Source organism: Hesperophylax consimilis, chromosome 17, assembly GCF_061612785.1.
Source record: "Hesperophylax consimilis isolate HC1 chromosome 17, BYU_Hcon_1.0, whole genome shotgun sequence".
NCBI lineage: Eukaryota > Metazoa > Arthropoda > Insecta > Trichoptera > Limnephilidae > Hesperophylax > Hesperophylax consimilis.
In genome coordinates, this window is record NC_142852.1 from 27,674,402 (window position 1) to 27,688,239 (window position 13,838).

Sequence of the window (13,838 nt, forward strand, 5' to 3'; positions counted from 1 at the left end):
GACCAGACTCATTTGGCTAAATACACGTTCAATGTCGGCATTTGAATGCGGCAATGTTAAAATAGACACTGCAAACTGACATAAATCACCGAAGGGGTTATTATTAGCTGCATCTTTATATTGCATGACTTCATTCCAAAACTCTACAGTGGAAGTCAAGGATTCCCATTTAATGTGAACTATGTTTCTCCATTGAGACACCAGTTTTTCAATCGATATCATTTTTGTTAGTTAAAAAATTGGTTTTTATTATTTTAATGTTTCTGTAAAAATAAGCCAAATAAATATGCTATATGCTAAAAGCATAATAGTTATGCTAAACATGGAGTAATTATGCCAAATTTAGCATATAATATGCTAACTTGGCAACACTGGTTATTAGAACTTTATAATATGTGATTTGAGTGCAGTGTTTTAAAAGTGAATATTCGGAAATTTTGCTCAAAAATATTGGATATTCGAAACGAACGTCAATCGGTAAATGCACCCCAGATGTTTTCAACGGAATTCTCGGAAACTCTAAAGGCAAGTGTTTTGCTAAGCCCAGGGTAATTTATTATCCCGACCGTCGCTTTTTATTGCTGGCAGAATGCACCACTTCAACAATCACCAGGAACAGGATTACATGGAGATGAATGATGGACTTGCCGAACGTCACAGCGGTGCTGCCAGGGTGTCTTATCTATGTGAGGTGTCAGCGCTTTATTAGCAGCAGACACATACCTGGACAGATGACGAACCTCGTGCTGGCACTGTTGGTGGACGCAGTTGACTCTTTCGCTGCAGCAGCTGGACCAGTTTCCTCACCTCCTAGGATTCTTGCTGCAGAGTCTCCATCTTCTACCGTGTCACCTGTTCCTGTACTTCATTTTACTTAACTTAACTTTATTTTTGTAATATCTTTATTTTTCTCGAAAGAAAAACACAATATTATATCCATACTTAATTAAGAACAATATTTTAAACAGGGTAAATGTAATAAGAGATCTTGGAGTTCTATTAGACAGTAAGCTTATGTTTCAATCTCACGTCGAGCATATCACGTCGAAGGCTTTGAAAATGTTGGGATTTATACTTAGAGTAAGTTCAGTTTTCAAAAATCCACAAACTTTTAATATTCTTTACATATCTTACGTCAGAAGCCACCTGGAGTACTCTTCAACAGTGTGGAACCCTCATTGTTCTACTTATAAAGCACATCTAGAAAGAGTTCAGAAAAAGTTTATCAAATATGTCTCTTATCGCGTGCGAAATGATGAATATGTCCCTATAAACCTTAAATCTCTTGAACAACGCCGTGATATCAGAGACCTATTGATGCTCTATAAGATACTTCATAACCATATTGATAGCCCATACTTACTACAAAATATTCATTTCAAATGTCCAAAAAGAGTTACTCGATCTCTGGATACGTTTTATATTCATAAAAGCAATACAAATTACCTTGAAAATGTATTTATAAGAAGAAGCTGTAGCACATTTAATAGATTATGCCCAAACATCGATGTGTTTAACACGAACCTAGCTAAATTCACAGCATCCGTAAAAAGGTGATACTGCATCTTATTTAACCAAAAAACTTAATATTTCATTGTTTTTTTTTTTTTTTTACATATTTCAATTGATTAATACATTTTTGATAATTGATGTACTTTATCAGAATTGTTTGTATTAGGTATGTTGTTATGTATTTTTCTGTTATTGTTTGTTTTGTCGTTATTTTATTGGTCAATGACATAACTACTCTGATCACTGTTATATATGCATGTATAAAGACTGTTTATAACGCTAATAAATAAAATAAAATAAATATTCATATTTTTTGTAATACCTGCATCAACTGTAAAGCCCCCTAAGGTGATATCTCGCAAAAGCAGCGCTATACAAATTGTCCAATAAATAAATAAATAATTTTCACCTTAAAAATGCACTCAGTTTTTAAATACACTGGAATTCACAAACTCAAAATTTTACTCCAAATCTGAATGATGTTGCTAAACATATCTATCTTCATTTTATTCTTAAAAAGATTGTAAATCATATTTATATAAACTATAAAATTTGACCTTTTCAAATAATCAATGAAAAATAACAATTTTTGCTAATTATGTATTTTTTTATCAACTTCATTGTCTATGCATTTTTCTCTAATTGGCTTTCTGATTAAAATGAAATCATACCTCATGGTATAGAATGACAAATTAATATCAGATGGCGGCGCTAGGAGTCCAGAAATAGAAGGTCAATCGAAAAAAAATGAATATGTAATGTCAATACAAATTGTTAATGCGTATCAAAAATTATAAAAACGCCAATGTACATAATTAATTTGCCGGTACTCAAATATTCTGAAGCCCGCTGTACAATATTTGTTCAATTTAAGATTTTTTATCTAATTATTTACACAACTAGGTAACTCAGTTAATGGAGGACTGAATGCAGTTGGCGCTAACAAAAAATGGTCCAAAGAAGCGAAGTTAGCAGTCCACAATGGAGTGCTGGTACCTACCCTGATGTATGGAAGTGAGGCATGGAACTGGCAAAGAAAGGATGAAAGTAGATTGAATGCTGTTGAAAAGAGATCCCTGAGGCGTATGTGTGGTAAAACCATCTTTGATCGTGTGAGGAATGTGGAGATCCGCAAAGAGTGCAAGGTTGATGTAAGCGTAATGAGTAAGATTAAGAAAGGGACGCTTAGATGGTTTGGGCATGTAGAGCGAATGAGCGAAGATAGGAGTGTAAGGAGGATATATGATGCAAATGCGAACGGTAGCAGAAGTCGGAGACACCCGAGAAAGACATGGCGCGATCAAGTGAATCAGATACTCGAGTCGGACCATGTCAAGAGTCAGAACAATAGAAGAGTATGTATGAGACGATGTATGAATGTGAATGAGGCAAGAAGTGTGACGGAGTTGTTTGGCGGTCCGTCCTCTCTGCCTACCCCTGCGGAAACGGCCTGATGGGTAGTTAGTTAGTTTATTTACACATATAACAAATTAATGTTTTTTTTCTTTTAGAAGATCTTTCCTACTAAAGTTTTTAAATCACTAATTCCAACCTCAGTCCATTGTTTATAAGTAGATTTAAAAATTAAACAATGAAAGCAAAATTACTTATACACGGTGTCCGGAAACTCGTAGTACAAGCGGGAAACTGGAGAATCTACACCACATGGGGAACCCAAAAAAACATAAAGTTTTTTTTTTTGAACATTTTCAAAAAAAAAAAAAAAAAACCAAAAAAAAATATTTTTCGGCTATTTTAGGGTTAAAGTTTTTTCTGGTGTTTAGGGTTGAATAACAGATGTTTTAACCCTGCAGAGCAGAAATATTTTATGATTACACCGGGTTAAATGAAGGGTGATTTCAAAATAATGCTTCAAATCCGAGTTTCTTCATTTGTTTTACTTTCAAATAGTTTTAATTAGTTGGGTACTTTGATCTTCAGTAATAATTTATAAGAATTTGATTAAAAAAAAAAAAAAAAAAATCAACTTCAAAGTCGATTTACTCGATAACGAAAGCTCAAATAAAAAAAAATATACTACAAAATCGACTCCAAATGTGATGTAGATTCACCAGTTTCCCGCTTGTACTACGAGTTTCCGGACACCCTGTATATTCATTTTATTTCACCCACAAAACCACTGACAAATATTATAACTTTTAAAATATCGTTTTTAACCTCTTCATTCATAGCATTAATGATATTTTCGCCAATTAAGACGATGCACTACGTCGTGTAATATTTTAAATTGAGCCGCTATCAATAACAACCCTTACATAGATGGCGATAAGGTTTAAATTCCCGCTTAACACCATCCGCCTGTTTTGATTTATGCAAGAAAAAAACATGGCCAAAAAGTGTCTTTTATTTTATTTTGTGGATGTTCAGGCATAAATATTTAATTTTTTTCCGATCATTTTATAAATAACTTAATTTTCCACATTATACAATAAAATCATAACCGAAAATGGGTTCGTAAGTAGGAGATTTTGAACTTTAAAGCAGTTTTCATAGGCCTTTACATTATTTTTTTCTGGGCTTATAAAAAGACTTATCTAAAAAATACTCGATTGTTTCAAAGGCCAAGATGAATTCTACTCGCAGTACTTAATTAAAGCATCTGAAACATTTCTAGGCGACCAAATTTTCTAACAAAAAACACATGATTTTGCATTACTACATATGGCATCGCCTTAAAGTGATAAATGGTGTTTTTATATATAATAATAAAAAAGATTTTTTAGTCGCTATAATCTTGTATTGACAGATCGTAGAACGAACATGACACACTTCACTGTAGAAACGTGTGCCATGCTGAGATTCAATCAATAATACAATAAACATGTTTCAAGTGATTTTGCTAATTTAATTGATTTACCCCTCTTGCCGAATCCAATTCCTTGAAGTTATCCTATTTAGCTATAAACGCTATGAAAATGCAAAATATAAAAGCTATTTTTTCAATAATTAATGCTACATTTCTTAAAAATTAAAGCTATGAATGGGTGCCTCTAAACATAAATTAATTGTCACTATATTTGAATATGTTGTTTGAAATCAATGAATTGATATCCACAGAATTTGACATTTTAAATTATTCCAAGCAAATTACGTCAACAATGATAAACATAATTTCACAAACTATATAATATTCAAGTTCAAGACATCGTTTATCACACAAAAAACTTTAGACTGACTTTTTTTACATTTCCTTCTAATACTGTATCAAATCGGAGTCCTTTACATTGAGGGGGTATTTCACTATGTCGGGCTAAATATCTGACTAGCTATCCGTTGGCTGGCTTTAAAGATCAGAATAACTTTGTTATTCAACGGCGACCGTTTCACCATTGTTTCCGAGCTTCCGGATAGATAACACTCGAAATAGTCTGGCAACATCGCAGTTACCCCATCTACTGCCACGGCTGTCATGCGTCACAGTCCGCACACCGCAAAGTGTGCATTTTTTTGGTTATGTTATGTTGATTATCAGGTCATTTTAGATAGATTCGTGTCGAATTAATACATTGTTTCTTATTTTGAACACAATCAAATAATTCAGGAATGATCATACAAGCATTCAAATTCATTCAACAAAATTCGACTCACTTCTCAGCTGTTAAACTCGGAATGTTTTGACGCCATCTTTGATTCGAGGAATAGCGCCTAACGTCTGGTTCGAGCACTGATTAGTCAAATCGAACTTTAACCCGAGTGTTAGCGTTATTCAGATATAGTGGAAACGAAAAAATGACTAAACTGCGGATTAGTGCTTAGTCAGAACATAATCAGAGATAGTGAAATACCCCCTGACTGTAAATAGGGGGTGTTGGGTTTTCTAGTCGGCGAGCTGCCATATGTCCAGGGCCTGGTCAGGTTGCTGTGACGTCGTATATCCAAGGAGAGAGCATTTGGTAGTCTAAGGAAGCGCAAGGTCAGAAGTCAAAGGTTGTAGTGGTTCAAGCGGGAAGAAGCAGTCCAGAGTGAAGCGGTCAGAGTAGATGTCGGAAGAGAGAGACTTGAGTTCGCTTTTCGCGCAGTATATAAAGGGGTTAGTGGGAATTTGCACAGATCGGTGTGCGCGCATCTGGACCGCCCCATGATAACGAGGTGCATTTTTGTGCAGCTTCGTATGTTTCACATGAATTTAATAATCAATATTAAAATTATTTATTCAGTAGTAATCTTTACGAAAATCTGCTTTTCCCTAGCTTTTTTAATGTTCTTATAATAAATGAATTACTGTCCTCAGCTCGACATTGGTGTGAGGAAATCCTTATAATTACTTAGTATTAATGTTTACATATTTCAATCTTACTTTACAACATAGGCGTGAGTCCAGCCTTTCAACTTGTACATTTTTATTTTGCATTATTGCGGCTAGACTCACGCAAATCTAACATTAATTTGCGCAATTATGTGTGAAGAGAGAAATATTTTATTCTCTATTTCGTGCTTTGCGGTGATTTGCTGACGGTCGCTGGTCAGTGTTTGGCCTGGCTTGGAGCCTGGGCAAAAGAGAGGGGATGCGACGTAAATACTGGGTCCGCAGCCCGTTCTCTTTTCAGTCATCCCCGGTGATACGGGGACACGATAAATTTGACCAAAAGTGACACACGGTAGGTACATACAATAGCTTCTCATTTGGACGCTAGATGGCACTGGAACTAATCGAACGTATTAATCTGCACGAATATTAAAACTAAATAATTTAAATCATTGATGTCGCTATTCCAAATTCCTGTAATATTCAAAAATCTGTTTCTGAAAAACTAAGAATATACACAGATTTAGGAAATTAGATAAAAAGAATTTGGCATTCTCAGACTATAAAAATATTACCATTTGTTATTTCGGCTACTGGCATTATACCTAGCTCTCTCATTCAAAATTTAGGCAAATTAGATCTGTCAAAGAATTTATATATAAAAATGCAAAAATCATGCAGTCATTTTAAATACATGTAGGATTACGAAAGATTTCTAAAATATTAATGTTGAGGGATCAGTAGGATTTATAGGCCCTGTTAGAAGTTCTACCGAGCCGAACCCTCTGATATGAAAATATCTGCAGTCGGTGAATTATTTTCCCATTTGATCTCTGGTGAGTTGACGTGTTGTTCTTGTATTGTTTTGTATTTATTATGCTTAAATAATGCACTTGCATAATGTGGATTGACTAGATGATCATTTGTGGAAAAGTGTGTGGAAGGGTTTAGTTTTTCCTGTGGGGAAGATTTAACCCGGACATAAAGTCAGAAAAAAAATGTTCGTTTCTTCAAAATCGTAAATCTCCAAAAGTTCTTTACCGATTGTTTTGAAATTTTGACGCAACGTTACATTTAAATACTTCTGTGTTTTTATATACCTATATTTTATATTTATATAATTGATGAATCATACATGCGGCAGCCGATAAACCTTGGATATTATTAACATTTCTTTGTATATTTTCAGCCGGACTTCCGTACAGCATTCGCGTCCTTCTGGAATCCTGCGTCAGGAACTGTGATGGCTTCCAGGTGTTGGAGAAGGATGTTCTGAACGTTCTCCAATGGAAGGAGAAGCACACACAAACCGGAGGGGTGGAGATTGCCTTCAAACCCGCCCGGGTTCTTCTTCAGGTAATTATTTACTCTGATGTCGGGATGGCGGAATATTAGTCAACAGACTGTAATTGACACAATCTTTTCTGCTCAGAGGAGTGGTGATTGCCTTCAAACCTCCTCCTTCAGTTATTCATTTTTTCATATACTGTGATGTTGGCATGGCGGAACTATTAATCCATCATACATTTTTTTTTATTATAGCTACTATTTAAACAATGTACATACAAAATATGATATTAAATACAGGGTATATCGGCAAGTACCCGACAAACTTTAACCAGCTATTCCTCAGCACATTTGGAGTAAAAAATGTTATGGGCGCTTTGCTGTCCGGTAACATTTTTTTTCCATTAAAAACAAAAAATAAATAAAAAATCCACACTCTGTCACTGTCATTTGCATTGTCTCTCGCGTTCAACAGCTGTTATTAGCAAGTGTGTCAAAAAGTGTCCTCGCTCTTTCGTACACACTAAATAATAATAGTTAAAAATGTGACGAATGGTGCCGTGCCATTTCCTTGTGATTGTAAAAGCGCGCCAACGTAGGTACGTACGTACATTATTCAACGAAACTCGAACAAAATATTGCCAGACGGGTTTTCAAACTTTGACAAAGGATAAAACATTAGTGACATGTGGTGAAAATTAGAATGATAAATTTTTTATAAAAAAAAAATGTTACCGGACCGCAAAGCGCCCATAACATTTTTTACTCCAAATGTGCTAAGGAATAGCTGGTTAAAGTTTGTCGGGTACGTGCCGATACACCCTGTATATATCTTATATGAACTAGCAGTCCACAATTGTGTGCTGATACCCAGATTTTTATTCTTGATTTGTAATCATTCAAATTTTCTATTCGCTTTATATCAGGGGGAAGGACGTCGTGAAGTTTCGTCGCAAAATAAATATAATTTCTTTGTTCGAATTTGGTTTTATGACCTGGAATATTTTTGATGTCATTGTGATTTGACCTTGTTTGATGAATACGCGGTATTGTAGAGTTATTCAGTATTTTTGAATGGTTTCAATTATATATTTTTAACATTATATATTGTAAATTTGATACATCAAAACTATTGAAATTTTCAATCGAAGGCGTTCTTATGGGTACTTTCAGTATGGTCTATGATTTGTGTTCAGGTTAGGTATTTACTTATACAGCAGATCCCCTTCCTATAATTAACATAAATAATTATAATGAAATATAAATTATAGTCATTTTAAATACATGTAGGATAACGAAAGATTTTTTAAATATTTGTGTTGATGGATCAGTAGGATTTATAGGCCCTGTTAGAAGTTCTACTGAGCCGAACCCTCTGATATGAAAATATCTGGAGTCGGTGAATTATTTTCCCATTTGATCTCTGGTGAGTTGACGTGTTGTTCTTGTATTGTTTTGTATTTATTATGCCAATATAATGCACTTGCATAATGTTGATTGACTAGATGATCATTTGTGGAAAAGTGTGTGGAAGGGTTTAGTTTTTCCTTTGGGGAAGATTTAAGCCGGACATAAAGTCGGATAAATAAAAAAATAAATAAATAAACCTTTAATATATAAGAATATACAGATTATATAAAATATAAGAGTTTACGAAACGTAGGAAACATGGAATTTAAGTGAGTGAAATGAAAATAGATGATTTGCCAATATCCTCCAAATCAATTGAATAAAAAAGTATTAAATTGCTGTTCACATTAGCCTATAAACTATGTAACTTTAATTAACAATCTCTATTACGCAATATTAGGATAGGAATCGACAAATGGTCTAATAGAGAAACATTTATGTCAATGTAAAGATTCCATTAAACTGAGTTTAAATTTGACACTGATTGGCAGCGGTAAACATCGATTGAACTATACTTATTACCAAGTCTGTGTAATCTTTGAATAGGCGATTTTGCGAAATAATTGTTGGCAGATTTTAGAATATTATACAAGGCGTTCAGTCGAGTGACCCGTGTAGGTACTCGCAACGAAATAACGCTTGTTAAATCAATGGCGTCCAGTCTGACATCCGATATATTTATTAATTTTAGATTATTTGCAGACGATACATTAATCTATATTTCATGTGAAGAGTACATAGATGCAATCAATAAATTAAATGAAGACCTACAAAATATAGCGAAATGGCTGAAATTAAAACAGGTAACAAAAGTGGAAAGCTCAGAATCAGAACTGATAGAAAACAACCTCGGTGTTCCACAAGGGTCGGTATTAGGTCCAATTCTATTCATTATTTACATTAATGATATAATTAAAACCATAAAACATTGCAAAATTAGATTATTTGCAGACGATACATTAATCTATATTTCATGTGAAGAGTACATAGATGCAATCAATAAATTAAATGAAGACCTACAAAATATAGCGAAATGGCTGAAATTAAAACAGGTAACAAAAGTGGAAAGCTCAGAATCAGAACTGATAGAAAACAACCTCGGTGTTCCACAAGGGTCGGTATTAGGTCCAATTCTATTCATTATTTACATTAATGATATAATTAAAACCATAAAACATTGCAAAATTAGATTATTTGCAGACGATACATTAATCTATATTTCATGTGAAGAGTACATAGATGCAATCAATAAATTAAATGAAGACCTACAAAATATAGCGAAATGGCTGAAATTAAAACAGGTAACAAAAGTGGAAAGCTCAGAATCAGAACCGATAGAAAACAACCTCGGTGTTCCACAAGGGTCGGTATTAGGTCCAATTCTATTCATTATTTACATTAATGATATAATTAAAACCATAAAACATTGCAAAATTAGATTATTTGCAGACGATACATTAATCTATATTTCATGTGAAGAGTACATAGATGCAATCAATAAATTAAATGAAGACCTACAAAATATAGCGAAATGGCTGAAATTAAACAAATTAAAACTGAATGTCAACAAAACAAAATATATGGAAATAGGCAACAAAACGCATAACACAGAGTTAAAATTGACAATCAATGACAAAAAAATTGAAAAAGTAAATGAAATTAAGTACCTAGGTGTGATACTAGATTCAAAACTAACTTTCGCAGCAAATTTTGAATATGTGCTAAAAAAGTCAATTTTCTTAGAAGATTAAGAAATAAACTAAATGGAAACACTACAGAGCTGATTTATAAAACTATAGTTGCTCCACATTTAGATTATTGCTCTACTATGTTGTATTTGGCCAATGAAGGAAACTTGAACAAGCTAGATGTTATACAGAATAGAGCTATGAGATGTATACTAGGAAAAGGAAAATACGCAAGCATAGATCAAATGAGAGAACAGCTAAATTGGATTTCTATAAAAAAGAGACTATTATTTAATGTGTTAATTTTTGTACATAAAATCATGAACAACCAAATGTCAAAATATTTTAAGGATGAAATTGTTTTTAATAGAGATGTTCATAATTACGAAACCAGAAATGTAAATAGGATTAGATTGCCACATATGAAAAAAACAAAATCACAGAACTGCCTAATGTACAAAGGACTAAAAATGTATGATGAAATGCCTGAAAGTCTGAAGAATGAATGTATTTAAAAAGAAATGTTATATTTATTGTAAAAATATGTAAAATTACAAAATGAAATATTATCTTGTTTATATTAGTTTATATTCAAATGTATAAACTAACTCAATAAATAATAATAAAAAATAAAAAAAAATAATTAACGCACTTACGTCCAATATATTGCAAAGCGACACGAGATTTGGGACAATGTACAATGCAAGAGTAAAGGATGGTATATAAAATCAGAGACAAACAGGGAAAAGATAAGAAAATAGAAATGAAATAGAAGTGTCAAGTCAAGCATAGTGAGCAACAAAAAACATTCTGACTTATACCAAAAAAATCAAGGTCTTGACGTGAGTTGACCATTCTACGTATTCTGGACAGTGGTGAATTATAAGCATAATTAGTCGAGTGTTGATTGAGGAAGAGCAGTTCTTTATTTCTGAGTCTACGAGAAGGTATATTGAATGAGATGAGTTCTAGTCATGTAGGTGAGTCAATCAAATTGTTGATAATTTTAACACAAATGCAATCAGATTTTTTCCGACGGTCTTCTAAAGGAGAAAGGTTTAGAATTTATTAAATTTCTTAATACGAGTAATTGTCTCTTTCTTATCCTAGCCTCCTAGCAATCAATATTGTGATGTATGGTAATAAGTTGGGTATTCAAGCGATAGATGGTACTAGTCAGAAAGCTTACTCTAGAGACTGACAGATGTCGCTAGAGTGTAGCAATTGCCTGTGGGGTATCCTTGTCAGACTTCAAGCTTCTAGAAACAGAGAATTACCAACCCTCGGGTAATGAACAGTGTAGCTAAATTCAAACTTATTTATTGTACGTAAATAAACGCAATTATTGTACTTTTACTTTATCAAGAGTTCCCAACACACTAAATCTGCTAGTAAAGGCAGAGATATAACAAATATAAATATTGAAATCAATATAAATAAATATCACTTATTAGTAGAGATGGCAAAATTTAGCATTAATTTTCAGATTTTTTAGCATTAACAATTGGAAATTTAGCATTTTATAGCATTTTGAGGCATAATTTAGCGTTTTGTAGCAAAATAGAAAAAAATGTATTCCCTGAATGTTTTTAGCGCATATTTTAAGTATTTTTGGTAAAATATATGTTTAACCTTCATTTGCAAGTATTTCCATGTGAAAGATTATAAATAATTAATTTGAATATTAAATTAATAAGGAAGGAAACTCTAAGTACGGGTCGAACACAAACACAACAAATGCAGATTGCGATTAACATTAATAGGCGCCATTTATTTCGCACAATTTGTGTAATGTCAAAAAGCAATTTTAGCCTAAAGTACAAAAATATTAAATATTTACACATAAAATTATAAAAAATCGTAATGTAAATATAGATTTTTTGAAATTCTCACATATTATTTTAATACCCGGTATTTTCGGGAAATTCGCGCCTATTTCGCTAAATAGAATAATTTAGCTGAAATACGGCCAAAATCACGTTTTTCGCGTTAATTCGAGAAATAGAAATCACTGGAAACACTTTCAAATGCCTTGAAACGCAAAGAAAACTTAAAAATGCCCTATTTTGACGGCCGGCATAGTCCAGTGGTAACGCATTGGACTGCCATTCCGAAGGTCGCGGGTTCGAACCCGGCGTGCGCAAATAAATTTTATTTGATTAATTTGTGTTATTTCACAATTAATTAATTAAAATAATATATAGTATATTTGCGGCACGTTCCAGAGTGGAAGATACTACCAGTATCGCCCTGGTGTAAGACCACCATTCATAATTTGAAACGTTGCTCCAAATGGCTTTAGCCGTGTTTAGTGACTAGATCTGAATAGCCAGGTACTTCCCCACCTTCCTCTTTCCCTTCCCCACTTACCTTCAGCCTCACAACATCCCCCAATTGGGGATGCCATAGTCTCACTGGCTCCAGACGGGAGCAGTTGGGACTCTTGTGAGGTATTCACTATAAAAATAATTTTTTTTTTTCGAAACATAAATATTTTTTCGCGTTTTTAGTTAAAACGAAATTTTGCCATCTCTACTTATAAGTTAACCTCTTTCAATATTAAGCCAATATTGAGAGAGGTTAACTTATCAGTGCCTAACAAGTATACACGTGGGAGATCTCACATACTTTTTTGTACTCGGAAAGCGAGAATTTCTTGCCAATCAACATTTTTAACATCACTTACAGACAGTTCAGCAAATATCTTTAGACATAATATGTCACTGTTAAGATTTGTTTGGGCTTTATGAAGTCTTCAATAACAGACGCATGGTTTTTTTTTGTTTTTACTGCACAAAACTGCATTTCACTTTATTTAATGTTACAAAGAGTTAAATTGTTCCCGACCCGGACAAAACACTTTTACTAATGGTCTGTAGACCATAATGACTGCTTGTTACTATTTTATAGGAGAGAAGAAGGAAGAATCCAGTCGGTGAGGCTTTTTATAATCTAACCAAATAACACACATTGACAAGCTAATTGTAAACAAACACTGTCAAAGAAAGCCAATCTGTTTTATCTGTTAGCCCTAGTTTTACCAGGAGCCTGTAAAGTAACTGGTGGTGAACTTTGCTAATGGTTCGTACATTTTTAACAGTCACAAAATGGGAAATTCCCCCCCCCCCCGACTGTTTATACTTGCATGTACCTCAAATTTGTTATTTGCTTCATAATATTGTATTGATGCAAAACCATTTTATGGAGAACAAGAATAATACCAAATTAGATGTGTGTAATTCCAGCAGGTGTAAATTGGGTTATATTTGATTGGTTTATGTTGTTTATGGGTTTCTATGCCATGTTGCTTCCTCCTGCTGTAGCCAACATTTCGGACAGCATTATAATGTCCATTATCAGCAGGTATAGCAAAAAATTTTATGGATGATCGCATTAAAATACAAATACGATATATTTATCCAACACAATATCTAGATTGCATTTAGTTCGAAATGAAGCTTGCGATCAAACATAAAAATAGCAGCCAGTAAAAATATGTGTTAAGAAAATGAAGTACTTCTTATTCTAAGTATGATACGGTTAAGGCGATGCACTACGTAGTAATGCAAAATCATGTGTTTTTGGTTTGTAAATTTGGTCGCCTAGAAATGTTTCAGATGCTTTAAATACTGCGAGTAGAATACATCTTGGCCTTTGAAATAATCGAGTATTTT

General features: G+C 33.4%; 1 protein-coding gene across 1 annotated transcript in view; it reads left to right on the plus strand.

Annotated features, from left to right (window-relative positions):
- LOC149416367 (cytoplasmic aconitate hydratase-like) overlaps positions 1-13,838 on the plus strand; it is a 102,644-nt gene that overhangs the window by 13,381 nt on the left and 75,425 nt on the right. The window contains exon 3 of the mRNA XM_089641624.1: positions 6,969-7,135. Within this exon, the coding sequence (XP_089497750.1) occupies positions 6,969-7,135 (167 nt within the window). The remainder of the gene's footprint in view (positions 1-6,968; positions 7,136-13,838) is intronic.